Here is a 16,582-nt window from a genome sequence, read left to right as displayed (position 1 = left end):
ATGTCTTTTTTAAGACAGTCTAGTGGAATATGCTTTGATCTTCATTTGAATATCTGAATACCATGTAGTGCACAATTCACTTACTTCAATCAAACATTATGATATGTTATTTATTCTTTATTTACCTATACGTAGAAACAAGCTTGCAGCCCTTGGAACCAAAATATTATCAGTCCCTGTACCCCCACAGGTGGCAAGATGAGATGAGATGAGATGAGATGAAACGAAACGAAACTGTATTAGTCCCTGAGGGGAAGTTCAGATGTCACAGCAGCATAAAAATCCAAAGGCAAGTAATAGATATATAACACCCAATGTTGTCATCGGGGGGTAAACACACTTTAGCACAGTATGCATCTTTTTGTTTTCAGAAAAGTTTATCTACTAAATTTTAGAAAATAATGTACTTCAATGGGAATATACATAAATTAATGCTTTTCTGAAAGTAGTTTATTCACCTTTTTATTTACCACTTCACTGTACACAACTAGTGTACAGGAAGGCTACATGAAATTGCAAGTCAAGTCAATTGTATTTGTATAGACCATCATCACAAATAACAAATTTGGATCTGTGGGCTTTACAGCAATGCAACATCCTGTCCTTAAGACCCTTGCATCGGAGAACGACAGGAAAACTTGGAAATGGCTGTCTTCCTCCGCTAAAGCATCCCACATGTTATCCCACGCAATGCTGATTGACGTGTCCAACGACCAGCCTCCGAGCCTCACCGACCAATCACGCAGCGGCGCAGGGACGAGCCTTCAATCCCGGCCTCTTATTTTCTCTCATGTAAGCCGCACGCTCGCAGTCATGTGATGTTAATATAGTACAACTCCACTGCCTCGCTGCTAGTCCTTCTGAGCGCTGCTGCATGGCGAGTCTCAAGGGCAAATCATGCATTATTAGCTGTAGATTTACCTGCGGATGCAAAAGATAAAACTACACACGTTGCCTTGCGTTGGGATTATATTAAGTCTAATGCAAAAGGTAAGAGCGCTGCTCCATTTTATTTACATACTGAATCTGCTTCTTTTTTTTTGACGTGGGGTTGAAATGCTGTATGCAGCAGCACGCTGCGCGCGGCCCGGACGACAACATGTTTACGTTGTTGGAGAGGAGCGCGTGTGCCCGTGCCTCCTATGGCCAGGATGGGCCCATTCATCTGCCCAATTTCCCTCAAAAACAAAAAAACTCCACACTTATTCTAATCAGCCATGACGTTATAAGTATCAGCCGTTATTAGACTATTTAAAAGAGAAAAAAAGAAAAAATAACGAAGTTGTTTGCCCTCTACTGCAGATGCTGGGATTTAAAGTTTGCTCTTTGCTTTACTTAATCCTCGTTGTTTTTATGGGTAATCCGTTTTGGCTATTGTATGAGTTGAGGTAAATGGTTTACCATGATTTGCCCAGTTTGTTAGATGCATATGAAAACGCGGGGCCCAGTGGTTTAACAGTTGATAAACTCGATCACTTTCAATAGCTCAAAGAAAGTATGTAACCTTTTTAAGCATTGATTTCCAATTAACAATAAATCAATTTTGCAATGAGAGCAGATGTCCATTGCTTTAGAATAATGTTCTTTCAGGATAGGTGACTACTACAAGCACCTAAAGTGTGTTGCGATCATGGAAGCCTACATCATCTCATTTGGAGTAAATGTCTGTAATTTGATCGGATTTATTGCTCTTGCTCTTAAAGTGTCCCGTAAACAGAGACCTGGTCCTTTGCAGAGGGTCCCGTTACAGCGTGGTGCTCGGTGCTGCCCCGTGCGGTCATCAGTAATATGAATGTTGACAGTTACATTGGCGGGTTACTGTCGGTCACTTTGCCGAGGGGGGGCCCCTCACAAAGGGGAGGACGACGCTTCAGTGACCGTAACCAATGTTCCCCACCTCTGTTCGAGTGTATATTTTGAAATAGTAATGCGTAGAAGACATACAAAAAACCTGTGTTAATGACAGAAAGTTGAATCAGTTCTTCTGGACACAACGTTTATTGGGAGAAACGTTTCATCACTCATCCAAGTGGCCTCTTCAGTCAGCCAGTCCCCCTCTTCACATGGATGGCCTCTTTGACTCCCCGTTCAAACCAGCGTTCCTCCCAATCAAGGATGTGCACATCCTCACCCTTGAAAGAGTGGCTACTGTAAGAGTGGCCTTGTAAAGGGGGGGGGGGGCTAAGAGTAAATCTGTCGCCATTTTACAATGCTGTGATTGCAACCATTCCCCAATCCTCTGAACAGTACTCATGGACATTCTAACCCTAGTTAACTGTCACGGTAGTTTGCATCTGAAACCGATCGGTGGTTTCGGTTGTTATGCAACTGTATTGTTTCTAAGGGTGAGGATCTCTGCAGTCAGTTGAGACTGAAGAAGTCACTTAGAGGAGTGATGAAAATTTTCTCTCAATAAACATTGTGTCCAGATGAACTGATTCAACTTCCTGGACTTTCCTTACCTGGATTATTGAGCATGCATCAAGACACTGTATTAATGGCGTCAGTGTTCAAATATGCCCTGCAATGAGGCAAGACCGAAAGACTAAAAGGGGCTATTCATGAAGAAAAAATACTCCTATGAAACATTTGTATGTGTTGTTATTATATTGTGTGTCTATTGAATTGGTCGTGTTTTAAAAATTTTTTTTTCAACTCTGAGTTGTTGAATAGAGTTTGAATGGTGTGCTCTTAAAGTATAGCTTCATCTAAATTCCAAGCCACCTTGAAGTGAAACTTGTACAAATTTAGTTTTATGACATTTTAAATATGTAATAGCTGGCATAAAGGACCTAACACCTTAAAAAACATAATAGTCGCCTTTATTTGGCAACTCCTTGTGATGTGTTTCTCTGTATTTTTCTCCTTTTGAAACTTTTTTTTTGGAGAAAATAAGACTTAATAACTTCTCCCTATTGTCTCTATTTATTCCTATTTAGACATATCCTGACTGGGGACCTTGGACTTTTAGAATTTTTTTTTTTTGCCTTCCAAGTTTACGTTTTCCACACTGAGAAAGACCAACAGGTGTTCCACTATCTCATTCGAGTGATAGGAATGGCCTTGCTGCCAACCCCTCTTTAGATTTATTTGGTCCTGCTTTCTTTGTAACAAGAACAATATTTTTTTCACAGACTTTTTTAAAAACAGGCTTTAAAGGGGAAAAAAGGCAGACAACACCTTTGCACTGGCCAGAGATGGTAGATAACTTCTTAGTGAACAAGGAGACTTTCCTGCCTTACCGTGGCTCTCCACCCACCTACCACTTGTCTGACATGGTGACAGACTCAGGCTCCTACCAGGCGATGCCTTCACCTTTTTCTGAGGATGACCTGAGCGAGTCATCCAGCCCTCGCTCATGCTCCAGCCCCGATTCCCAGGTGCTGAGCTCCAGCTATGGAAGCAGCTCCAGTGCTGAGAGCCAGGACAGTATCCTGGACTATCTTCTGTCCCAGACCTCTTTGGAAGGTACTGGCAGTACAGTGGCAGGGGTGATGGCCCCTGTATCCCTTTCTACTTACCCCTGGGACTCACAGAGGGATGTGGCCTTCAAACAGGAGCCAGTGAAGGAGGAAAGTTTAGACTTCCCCATCTGGTCCACAGCGGAGATGGAGGAACCACTTGGAAGCTTCCAGCCCACGCTGGAGGAAATTGAAGAGTTCCTGGAGGAAAATATGGAGGTAGTGAGCATGAAGCAGGAAAACAGGCAGAGTGTCCCAGGGCTTGTCCTGGCATTAGAGGAGGTGCTGGGTCTGGAGATGGGCCCGGAAACATGCAGGGATACCTCTCCAGGGCTCAGACTAGAGTCAGAGGCTAAGCATCCAGACCAAACTCACCCGACTCCCTGTTCAGGCACCCTAGCCACTGCTGCCACTATGAAGACCAAAGCCACAAAAGTTAAACCGTCCCATGAATCAAGCGTTGGGCCAAACACCGGGGGTGAGAGGCCACCAGCTAACAAACTCGTATTGGCAGGGACTGGTGTAAATGATGGCAACAGTGGGACACCGGTCATTCTCCAGATTCAACCTATTCAGATCAAACAGGAGCCCACATCTGCACCTCTTACTCCAGCCGCCCAGCCCCCACAGCCTGCTGCAGCCTCAGACATCAAAATCACACAACTGCTGGTCAACATCCAGGGACAGACTTTTGCCCTGGTACCCCAGTTCTTACCCTCCCCTAGCCTTAATGTCGCCTCTAAGTTTGTACGTATTGCACCAGTTCCTATTGCAGCCAAGCCTCTGGGGCTTGGAGATGGCTCAGCCAGCCAGGGCACAGGGATCCTGTCTGGCGGACAGAAGTTTCATAAGAACCCGGTGGCAGACCTTATCAAAATGCACAAATGCACTTTTCTCGGTTGCACCAAGATGTACACCAAGAGCAGCCACCTGAAGGCCCACCTAAGGAGGCACACAGGAGAGAAACCTTTCGCCTGCAATTGGCCCAACTGTGGATGGAGGTGAGTCTTCTGTCCATAATAGTTTTGATGACACAGATAGAAATGGTGGTTTTAGTTTTGACTCAAATCAGTTTGTTGCTTAACATATCCAGATATAATGAATTTATGAGTTTGTTATCTTTGGAGCTTTGCCCCTCAGAGTTGAGTCATTTTTAAGACTTTTTCTATAAAAACTGTTGAAAGGAAGGTTGTTCTGTTTGCAAGATTGTGCACTCGACTGAACGAGCCTCCAATGCATCTGCATGATTGGAAGGGGCTTAACCTCATTTGTTAGCGTGGTCCTTTAGAAGCTGCAGTAATTATATTCAGTCAGTGGGTCATGTCCATTGGCCGTGCATGGCGTCTTGTTCCTGTATGAACTGAAATATGGCACAGATTTCAACTGACACTTGAACTGACCTGTCCCTTTAAAGGTCAACGATTAGCCTCAGCCAGGAGGCTTAGTGGGTCTTAAGTACAGATCCAACCCCCATCCCCCCAACACACACACACACACACACACACACACACACACACACACACACACACACACACACACACACACACTTAAAATTCTGTCTGCCTCACAATGCCAACCAAGCAAGCTAAGGAATAAATGAACATTCAAAATCCCCAGAGATATTAGACGTAACAGTCAAAAATGTGATATGTTATTTGTAATGAAGTTCATTCCTAAAAGGAGTGAAGTGTTAAAGTCAGCCATATGCTTTATCCAATGGAGAAAGGGGCCTTTTGAAGCCTTATAACATCTTGAAGAGTTTAATAGAATTAAACAATTTGTCACTTTTCTTTCCGTTTTTGACCCTACTCTACAGCCGAAGACCTTTCAGTTACTGTCATGCTGCAACCACAGTGTTAATTGGAAAGATGATATTAGGTATAGAAATAAATGTGTTCGCTTGCTGTATCACACATTTTATAAGGCAGTGAGATATGTGGCGTATGTGAGAATAGTAGGGGTGTCATTTTTCTTCATGCTGTAAACTAAATCTGGGACATAGCATGTGGGCCCAGCTCACGTGGGCCCAAGTTGGGCACCTCCTGTTGTGACTCGACAGCTGTGTAGTGGCTGGAGCAATGTGTGTGTGTGTGTGTGTGTGTAGGCCAAATATATTGAAGAGATATCAGACAGGAATATGGTAGTTTGTCATTCGCTAATGTTGCAAATTATTTGGGTAGGTAGGGAGGTAGTGAGAGGGTTGCCTAATTTATTAAAGTGTGTTTACATTCATCAGGTATGTGTATGAGCATTTAATAGACTGTGATTGTTGGCCAAGAGTTGAGCTGGCTGGCAACATTAGGGCATTTGTTCATATGGTGAGAGTGTGGTGAACAAGCATTACCTTTTTGACTTGATTGAGCCATGGGAGAATGATCTCTTTGCCCCCCACACTCTTCAATCAGCACTCACGGGCAAGTACTGGCATAGTAAGTGTGTGCCGCACATGTGGAAATCTGTGTATTGAGTGGTTGTATACACTTGTGCATGACACATTTATCAAAATGTGTCCCTGTGGCAATATGTTATGTAACCTTTGCTTCTAACTTTGTGCTTGTCCCAGCTTGCAGAGAGTAGTCTTAGAGGAGCCAACACAGTTAATCCATTTACTGTAATTGTTTATACATGCCTGTAGTTTACAGTCACTGATATCCATCTGAAAGCTACATGTTGGTCAATTTGACAATGTCCTTGGGATCAACATGGCAATCTTTCACATGCAAAATCTTTATAACAATGCACAAGTACGTCCCAATGCATGAGGCAAGCATCAGGAATTAGTGCAGCAGATATTGAGGTAATGTTTTTCAGATTAACAAAGGACACTTGTCTAGACACAAAAGGCAGGACTTAATTTGGATGGAAGAATGTGTGGGCATGTGTGTGTGTTTGTGTATGCATGTACTTTGCAGCCATATGTATTTGATAGAGCTGGGGGAAAAACAGTTTAACGGTGTGGGGAAAGTGTAAAAGAAGCGGAGGACTGAATTGAGTAGCAAAGGGTATCTGAGATAGGAAAACGAAGGGGTGGGTGGGTCGTTGGGGGGCAGATCTAGTAAGAGGGAGGCCTGTTTCAGTTTTGCACACAATCACTCGAAGGGAACAGCAGTGAGGAAGTGGCATGAACAAAGACTAAGTGTTGAATAGTAACCATGACTGTGGACCAGGAACGTCTTGGCTGCCCCGCCACGTGAAAAGAGAGAGAAATATCAGTCAAGGGTCCTTATTTAAGCTGTGAGGGCAAAGAAGTATGGGGGGGGGGGCTGGTGGATGCACAGATACAGTATGCACAGCACTGTAGATTGAAATGTATAGAGTTGGTACAAATAACTTCATCAATGTTATTGGTATGCATACATAAACATGCATGTAAACATGCATGTGGTGTTCACAAAGCTTAATCTTTTAAAATAATCCAATTTCATGAAGTCTTACCTCTTTCCCAAGCCACGAGAGTGTGCATGCGAAAGCCAGTTAAAACCTCGATTTTTTTTTTCTCCAGATGTGTCTCTAATATGATACAAAACAAAAGACAAAGGGTCCCCAATGATGCTGGGGACTCGGTGGGGGACCTCTGAGAGTAAAGTGTCCACACATGTGAGTAGTGTTGGGTGGAGAGAAAGCCCAACAGAAACTGTCCCAGCACTCTGCGCTGCTCAGACAGTCATTTTTGAGCCATGTAAAGTGGATGTGCCCGACCCCTTTCTGAGGCAAAAAGACCATCTGGACAGGAAAACAAAAACTACCGAAAAACAGTTACTCATATCCTGCTATAAAGAGCTCCTCAGATTTGGTGCTCCAGGTCATCGTCATTTTCATTGGAGTATAAGCAGGGAAATGGCCCAATGCCTTCTGTCAGGCAGGTGTGGTTATTGATTGCTGTTTAAGACTTTTCATGGGCAGCAATATTATCGTCATTCATTGTCAGATGTAGTCACTTCCAATTTTAGATGCCAAGCATCCTATGAGCCTGGCTTCTAACTCAATCATTTACTCACAAACCGAGCTGTACCACCTGTATAGATTCCAGGGAGGGGTTGTGAAACGTTTGTGGCTAAGTGTATCTAAAAATATATTTTGTTTTAAGACATCAAAGATTTTGTTTTTTTTTCATACCTATTATTAATTTTTATTTGTAAGGTAATTGGCAAAATGTGCCCCCCTCCCCCGATCACTAGTCTCTCTTAGCCTCTTCCTCCTATTCTATCACTTGGTATTGTCCATGCAGTTTGATATGAGGTAGATTTCATAGAAACATCACTGACAGAGATGCAAGTGAGATGTGCTATCTCACCATTAATGTGCTCATACAAAACAATCTTTTGATAAAAGTTGTTAAGTGTTTCTGGTGTGTCAGCTTGTTTTTCTGGGTTGTTGGTTAACTAAAAACACGACAAACTGACTACCTCTGCTGAACTGGTACAAAAGCATGTATTTTACCATGGTAAATGGACTGTATTCATATGGTGCTTTTCAAGTCTGCCGGCCACCAAAACGGTTTACAATGTACGCCTCACATTCACACACACTGATGGCGGAGGCTGCCATGCAAGGCATTAACTTGCTCATCAGGAGCAGTTAGGGGTTCAGTATCTTGCTCAAAGACACGTTAACATGCTCTCTGGAGGAGCCAGGGATCGAACCAGCGACTTTCTGATAACTAGACAACCCGCTGTACCTCCTGTGCCATCCTGCCCCATTGTTTAAAAAAAAAAAAAAGCACATTTCAGCTGTCCAATCAGGATAGGATGTAAATAACATGTAACGTTAGCTACTCAACTGAAAATGATCAGTCATTTCTAGTCCTGCCTCCAATTACCAACTTGCGACAAAGATCCCGTATCGTTCTGCTCACAACAAAGTCACACAGCATTTGTGCTTCGCATCTATGACAATGTCCTCGTTTCTGTTACTGTAGCAGCATTATGTTAAAACATAAGTAAACTTACATTCTTAGCTGTAGTGATTTATTGCAAATTTTCATTTTAGCTGCAGGCTAATTACAACAAGGTGGCTAAATATTCCTTCCTATTCCTGTTTTGGCAAGGGGTTGCATGTTTTATCTGTGTATGACAGCTACATAAAGCTGCGTTTACTCCAGCTCCTTAAGTGTCGCTGCATAATTACAGAGTGGGATTGTATTGATTCATCATTTTGTCAGGCTAGCCAACAATATCTGGGCTACAGAGCTCGAGATAGACAGTTTTACAGAACTAGGTTGCTGGTAGAATCCCTGGAGCTGTCATCCCTAAAGCCATGGACATGTCGGTTAAATCTCGCATGTTAACTCCACTGTTGTGTTTGCATCTCTAAATTAATTATATCTAAAGAGTCGCAGCATGAAGATGTGAGGCATTTCTACTTACTTGTGGTATTTGATTACACTAAAAAGCTTGATGAACAAATGGCAGGCCTCCCCAAACACTGTGAATGCTTTGGGAAACAGGGGAGCAGCCAGCTCTCAAAACAAAACAGTAAACGCTATGAAAAGATCCTTTTTATTTCTCTAATTGCAGTATGCATTGTTTAAAAGAGGCTGGCCAAAGGCAGTATATATATGTCAAGATGAATGCTGTGAAACATCCTTAACACAAACCATGGTGTTTACTTTAAAGACAAGCAGTTCAGTCATATCTGTTCCTAATATGTTTGTTCTTGAAGAGCCAAAGTGGAATAGGCTGTTCACGAAGAAAGCCTTCAGCCCAGTTTCCAGGTCTGCAGGGGAGAATGCACAATGAGGCCAGTTTGCCGCGGGAAGATTACATTTGTCTTTGCCAACAAAAAAAAAAGTGAATGTTGTGTTCTCTTCTTCTTACCTGTCTCTCTCCAAGGTTCTCTCGGTCAGACGAGCTGTCACGACACCGGCGGTCCCACTCGGGGGTCAAGCCCTACCAATGTCCCGTGTGTGAGAAGAAGTTTGCACGCAGTGACCACCTGTCAAAACACATCAAAGTCCACCGCTTTCCACGAAGCAGCCGGACAGTCCGCACAGCAAACTGACCTCCCACCGGGACCCCCCAATCGGAAATAGGCCAAGGGAGCAGTGTGTGTGTGTATGTGTGTGTGTGTGTGTGTGAGTTTGTTAATGAGAGAATGATGTAGGTGCTTGTTGAATTGTTTGCTGATTTGGACAAGTGCGTGCTTGTGAATCTTAATTTATTTTACAAAGGCACACCAACAAAAAAAACACCCTCTCTATAATAAACTTTTGTTAAAGGTTATTGTTGCTGTTGGTGCTTTTATAAGTTGTACTCCTTGTGTCAGAAGACAAAATAAGCTTATTTTCATTCAATTTGAATTAGGAGATTTTGCCGGTAATAGCCTCGCCTTTAAATTTAAAAACGACTGCCTTTTATCTTTCTGAGAGCTGCCAATGTCTTTGACATTCCCCATCTTATGCAATGTTTAGGAACAGACTGAGGTGTCTGCTGAGGAGCCGTGCATGGTTGTGGCGGCCTGGTCACAGCAGCATAAAGCAGCTCATGCGTGGCCAGGTTACGGACATGAACTACTGATAGCCTAATGAAGCGAGGAAATGTCAGCATAAGCTACTGGGACTGCTTTGCCGTTCGTTAACAAAGAGCCATTTCTGAATCTGCTAAGAAACAGAGAGGAGAGCAACACGAGAGACACACAGCTAAGATGTTAAGCAAGCGCATAATAATGACTGTTAAAACACGCCTTTTTGATCATTAATGTTTCCGTTACATTTGACTTTGTCAAAAAGTTACGTGTACTTTTTTTTTTTTTGTCTTCTGCTATCACTTCTCTGGCCTTACCATACCATAAAATCCTTACTGAAGAGCCAAATTGTTGGGGCGTCCGGGTAGCGGTCTATTTTGTTGCCTACCAACATGGGGATCGCTGGTTCGAATCCCAGTGTTACCTCCGGCTTGGTTGAGCATCCCTACAGACACAATTGGCCGTGTCTGCGGGTGGGAAGCTGGATTTGGGTATGTGTCCTGGTCACCGCACTAGCGCCTCCTCTGGTTGGTCGGGGCACCTGTTCGGGGGGAGGGGGAACTGGGGGGAATAGCGCAATATTCCCACGCACTACGTCCCTCTGGTGAAACTCCTCACTGTCAGGTGAAAAGAAGCAGCTGGCAATTCCACATGTATCAGAGGAGGCAGTGTGGTAGCCTGCAGCCCTCCCCGGATCGGCAGAGAGGGGTGGAGCAGTGACCATGATGGCTCGGAAGAGTGGAGTAATTGGCCATATACAATTGGGGAGGAAAATAAAATAAAATGAAGAGCAAAATTGTTTAAAAAAATATCTTTTCCATTATTCAGTTTTGACTGGGTATTAAGTGACTTCAGAATGTTTTTCACACAACCCATATCAAAGCATGCTATAAAAGTGAAAGTCTCAGTTTGCTGTTATGTTTTGTTTTGTTTTTTTTGAGCTATTATTTGGCTGTTGACTTGACACAAATGCTGCCTCATCTCCAACAAACCTGTTACTGGATTATCCTCTGCAAGCTTCTTGGCAATATGTCAGCGTGGAGGTACTAAAAGAGGACACACTACTACACACTATGGTGCTGAGCAAGAAGAACGGCCTCCTGGGAAAAATGTATTCAATTCACATCATAATCTGAGGCCATGACACAGTTATTGTTTTTAATGTCCTATTTTGCTGTTGAACATTGTTGTGCTATGTATACCAGGCCGTCTTGTGAATATGTAACGGTGTAAAAAATGCCACCCATGTATAATTCATGTATGATAAGCGACAAAAAAAAGCAGGGGTACACGATATTGTACATCATTCCTTTCATTCAATTTTTGAATTTTCAATGCTTGTTTGAAGACAGGTGTTTTATCGCATCCTATGAATGTATGTAAATATGCGTGAGTGTACATAGCTGCATCCACGGCAAACACACAGAAAAACCTATTCTGATACCATATCTTTAAATCAGTGGTTGTGAAGATTTCTAGGGAGAACCCTAAAAGTGTACATAACATGTTGTTTCACTACATATGAATATATTATATATATTTTTTTCTTTATTCTTACCCAAGATATATTTACAAATAAAAGTGAAAAGAAAAAAAATCACGAGTGCATGTGTATTTTACACAAGGTCTCATTAACATAATTCACTTCATTTGGACCATTTAGCAAATCACCATGTAAGAGTACCATTAAAGTAAAGTATAACATACTTATTTTTGATATACATTGTATTTTTTGTCTAATATTGTATGATCAAGAACAACATATGCCATAAGTAAAAGTATTCAAAAGTAGTTTGGGTGCATCTGCTGCACACAGATGAGGTAAACGGGTTCGCCCTGAATTCAGCAGATATGATTGTTGCACATTTGCATACTAGCACACAAGGTCCATGATGTATGATGCTTAGCATAAGGCCTAACCTAGTCATGCATATCAACAATCCAATCCCATCAGCCAGTTACACCATCTGATTGTCCATGGCAAGTTTCTATCAAGCAGGTTCCCCCAACTGCACGGACCAACACCGAAACTACCAGAATGTACAGAGAGGAACGATACGAGATGACCCTTCACCCCATGCCCCTGAGTTATGTACGCTAAACAAATTTACTTTTTTTTTTAAAAATTTAAATCTCATTTACAGTCAGTTTCATTTAGACCTCCAGCAATATTGCATTAGTGACCAGTGACCCTGTTAATGATGCATGATCTAATGCTGCCCATGCTACAGTTACAGACTCATCTCTAACACAAGGAGAGAAACTGTAGAAATGGATAAAGGTGATGATGTGGATAATGCATTTTGTTTAGAAACCGGGAAGAGTTACGGTCTGGAAAGTATATTGCGGTAATGTTGCAAATTATGTCGGGAGTAAGCATCTTTGTGTGTGTGTGTGTGTGTGTGTGTGTGTGTGTGTGTGTGTGTGTGTGTGTGTGCGCGCGTGTGTGTGTAGTGTTGGAAGGTGTGGGGGGCAGGGGTCTGAGCAGCAGCAACAGTTAATTCATTCCATATGATGTGTTCCTCTATGGTAACATGTACTTTGAAATCCACTCACAGACAATAAGATACATTATTCTGCCCTATACCCACCTCATCCTGCTCATGGCACATTTGGGGCTTGGGCCACTTGTCAAAACACGTGTGCACAAAGAGTCGCTGTAAGTCTTTAGTGGCATCTCCCAACTTTAGATGTACAATGTTTCTTTATTAACAATATCAATCCTACAAAACACTGCCGTTTTTCATTCCAAAGTTTGATTTTCTTGGAAGGTCACACTTGTCATTGATGCCTTGCCTCACACTCCCAGCAACTGTATGGCTGACAGCTACTCAGCACAACGGCAGTCCTCAGCTTTTTTTTTCTTCATTGAGAACGCCGTTTCATTGAGAAGGCCGGGATGAGACTCAGCACTTCCAAGTCTGAGGCCATGGTTCTCTACTGGAAAATGGTGGATTGCTCCCTCCGGGTTGAGGATGAGTTGTTGCCTCAAGTAAATCAGATCAAGTATCTTGGGGTCTTGTTCACGAGTGAGGGTAGGATGGAGTGGGAGATTGACAGGCGGATCGGTGCAGCATCAGCAGTGATGCGGAAGTTGTACCAGACCATTGTGGTGAAGAGGGAGCTGAGCCGAAAAGCAAAGCTCTCAATTTACCAGTCAATCTTCATTCCAACCCTCACCTATGGTCATGAACTTTGGGTAGTGCATGAAAGGGTGAGATCACAGATACAAGCGACTGAAATGAGTTTCCTCCATAGGGTGTCTGGGCTCAGCCTTAGTGATAGGGTGAAGAGCTCGGACATCTGGAGGGAGCTCAGAGTAGAGCTACTGCTCCTTCATGTGGAAAGGAGCCAGTTGAGGTGGTTCGGGCATCTGATTAGGATGCCTCCTGGGCGCCTTCCTTTGGAGGTTTTCCAGGCACGTCCAACTGGGGAGATACCCTGGGGAGGACCCAGAACTCGCTGGAGGGACTACATATCCAATCTGGCCTGGGAACACCTTGGGATCCCCCAGGAGGAGCTGAAGGGCGTTGCTGGCGAGAGGGACATCTGGAGTGCCCTACTTAGTTTGCTGCCACCGCAATCCGACCCCGGAGAAGCGGCTGATGATGAGATGAGACGAGACGAGACGAGACGAGATGAGGAAGCTGTGGTTTAAATCTTTTGCTCAATAGTACTATGTCAGTGGTTGGTGGGTTAGGTGGGAAGGGTGCCAACTATTAAAGATTTCTGTAGTATGAAAGGGGATATGAGTTATCCTTGTGGTCACCAACCTTTCTTTACCTTAATGCTTCATGGCCCACACTGATATGTCCTTTTATTTTTACAGCCCGGAGATAAGTATTCAAACTGCTTAAAAGTCTGAATATCCAATGTGTTGCAATGCCAAACAATGTTGTTGTGATGAAAAAAAGCACTGTATGTATTCCATAACATCTAGTGCAATACAGAGGAGGCCACCACATCTTATCAGTGTTCTTGCTGGCTTTATGGTGTTCAGGCAGATATGGGGTTACATTGTGATTACAGCAGAGGAGGCGTTTCATGTCTGAATCCAGTTTACTCAGCCATGGCAATGAAGTTTGCCTGGCATTATTAATTGGCTTTGAGGATAGTGAGGAACCGCGACTGTCAAGAGCCGAGCAGAAAATCTGTGATCTTTAACTTGGGAGTGTGGAGACGGCGTTGATTCAACAGGAGGGTGATGTGTGGGATTTTTTATGTGCTTTGAATATTCATAAAAATACTGTTGCTCCACATATGTGTGTGTGTGTGTGTGTGTGTGTGTGTGTGTGTGTGTGTGTGTGTGTGTGTGCATACAGCCATGTTTACCTTTGCGTTTGCCCAAACAAATCTGCAAATTAGTTCCTTAAATTGCAGATATAGACTTGTTTTGCACAAGGAATACTGTTTCATGTAGGGTGGAAGAAATCAACAGACAATGAGTCATTCAAAACAGTAAACCCCATACTCCTTCCTCCTCATTTGCTACGGACAGATCACTTCATGCAAATGCATCTGCATAATCCATTTGCAGCTCTAATGAGGTATAATTACTAAAGCCCAGGCAAAACTGAAACAAATGAGCTTCTCAGAATTGTGTCTCTTGCTGCCATGCTAACAAAACACAAAAACTCAAGCTTACGGTTAATTCAATTTGCATATTCTATGTCATCTATAATCTATGTGAATGCAGTTGCACATGCATTTTTTTTTGGATTATGAAATATCAATACAACACAAGGAGCAGTGTCTGGACTCACTCATCGCTCTGTGTTGTTGAGTAACTTTTCTATTGTTTTTCATGTGGGTGCAAGCCTACTGATAACACAGGCATAGTTGCAGAGTAGCGGGGGCTGGGGGGTTGTCATATTATCAAACATTAACTGTTGCTCTTCAGTACATTATTCCCCTTAGGACTGGACTTGGTACTCTTGCTTTCTTCATCTGATTGTCCCTGAAACCCCAACACACAGTGCAATGGCATGTAAGGCGAACAAACCAAAATAATAAATGGTGACCTCACAGATGGCATGAAATATTATTGTTGGGCGACCTGGTGGACGGGATACAATGAGGCACTGTATTCCAGCTTTTAACAATGTCATTCTTTCTTGGCAAGTTTCATGGAGTAAATGATATGAAGAAAGGTTAAAGAATTACTTTTTAATGGATCGTCAAGTTTCTTCCTGCGTGCAGATGTTCCCCTATGGACTGTCCTCTGTTCCATCTGAAGACCTAACAGCGGCCATGGAAACACACTGTCTCCACAGCAACACAAGTTTTTGGCCGAGATACTCTTTAACAGATCCAAGGAATAAATATTTTAAAAGTGAATAATATTCCTAATCGGTGCCTTGTCTATGTGTTATTTCTTTTGTGCTGTTTCTGTGAAGATTTGGCCGGTATACCCAACACTCATCAGGATATCAATTTTGGGGAACCAAAAGGCTTAGAACACATCTGTGGGCTATTACACATGTGAGCATGTGGTAGCGTCGTAGTGTGTGTGTGTGTGTGTGTGTGTGTGTGTGTGTGTGTGTGTGTGTGTGTGTGTGCGTGCGTGCGTGCGTGCGTGCGTGTGTGTGTGCACATATGTGTGTGTGACTTTACAATGTCCTTGTACCTATGTTAGACTTGACCTGTAAAATGAGACTGAAACCGGTCTAGCACTTTTCTCCATCTTGCTGCCCCCACCCACCCAAAGTATTTATCTATCCATCTATCTATCTATCTATCTATCTATCTATCTATCTATCTATCTATCTATCTATCTATCTATCTATCTATCTATCTATCTATCTATCTATCTATCTATCTATCTATCTATCTGTTAATGATCTGACAACTTTCTATTCTTTTTCAATTTATAATTTGGGATATAGCATAACAACACATGCACAAAACTAAAAAAAGATCAATGACAGTTCAAATTAAAATACTTCTAATTAGAGTCAAGATGAAAAAACTACAAACTGACATTTGTCACAGATTTGCTTCGGTGAAAATATCTTGTCTGATGTCAAACAACCGTTTACCCTTAATAGCTGCATTGTAACAGTAAACATGTTGTATGTCTTCACAATACACTGGGCCATGGTCAGGATCCTCAGAGATGGATGGTACTTTGGCCTGGCTCTGTGTGGTTAGCCAAAACGAAAGAAATCACTATTAGGCACAAAGAGGGGAAAATAACAAGTGGTTGCTTTTTGCCAATATCAGAACTGGGTTATTAAATCACATTTATGTTCATTGGCACAGCCAAGCTCCTAACCAAACACGAAAGTCAAATACAATTTGGAACGACCATAAAAGTACAGTACATTTAAACTCTTGGCATCAATGCGCCAATGCATAATGCACTAAGAAAGCCAGCGCCAAGCTGGTACCATCCAGTCTGAGTTAGGTCCTATTTACAGTGGCTTACTGAAATCTTTTCTTCCTTTGTGGTTTCAGGAGGAGTGAATATGGTCTCCGCTGGCAGGCTGCGATGTGGAATGAAACTGAGAGTAAGGGTGAAAATAGAAGCTGCACATGTCTCAGTGGGAAGACAATTGCAAAAGAGCAGAGGTTGCATATCTTCATCGGAGCAGTCTGGAGAAGGACACAGAGAAAGAGAAAGGAAAGGGGAGAGAAAGACCCGCATAAAGGAACAAAAA

General features: G+C 42.7%; 1 protein-coding gene across 1 annotated transcript; it reads left to right on the top strand.

Annotated features, from left to right (window-relative positions):
• Positions 1 to 850: 850 nt before the first annotated feature.
• klf15 (Kruppel like factor 15) lies at positions 851 to 11,535 on the top strand. The gene is made up of 3 exons (XM_056274289.1): positions 851 to 990; positions 2,940 to 4,462; positions 9,293 to 11,535. Exons 2-3 carry the CDS (start codon positions 3,198 to 3,200, stop codon positions 9,459 to 9,461), a joined length of 1,434 nt encoding a protein of 477 aa, XP_056130264.1. The 5' UTR covers positions 851 to 990; positions 2,940 to 3,197; the 3' UTR covers positions 9,462 to 11,535.
• The last annotated feature ends 5,047 nt before the right edge of the window (positions 11,536 to 16,582 follow it).

This window comes from Lampris incognitus, chromosome 2, assembly GCF_029633865.1.
Source record: "Lampris incognitus isolate fLamInc1 chromosome 2, fLamInc1.hap2, whole genome shotgun sequence".
Classification (NCBI taxonomy): Eukaryota; Metazoa; Chordata; class Actinopteri; order Lampriformes; family Lampridae; genus Lampris; species Lampris incognitus.
Note: the sequence above shows the minus strand (reverse complement) of the source record. Positions and strands in the feature narration are given on the sequence as shown.

Coding starts and splice junctions, on each gene's coding strand:
- klf15 (XM_056274289.1), top strand. CDS start 3,198: ATGGTAGATAACTTCTTAGTGAACAAGGAGACTTTCCTGCCTTACCGT. Junction 4,463..9,292: donor TGGCCCAACTGTGGATGGAG/GTGAGTCTTCTG, acceptor TCTCTCTCCAAG/GTTCTCTCGGTCAGACGAGC.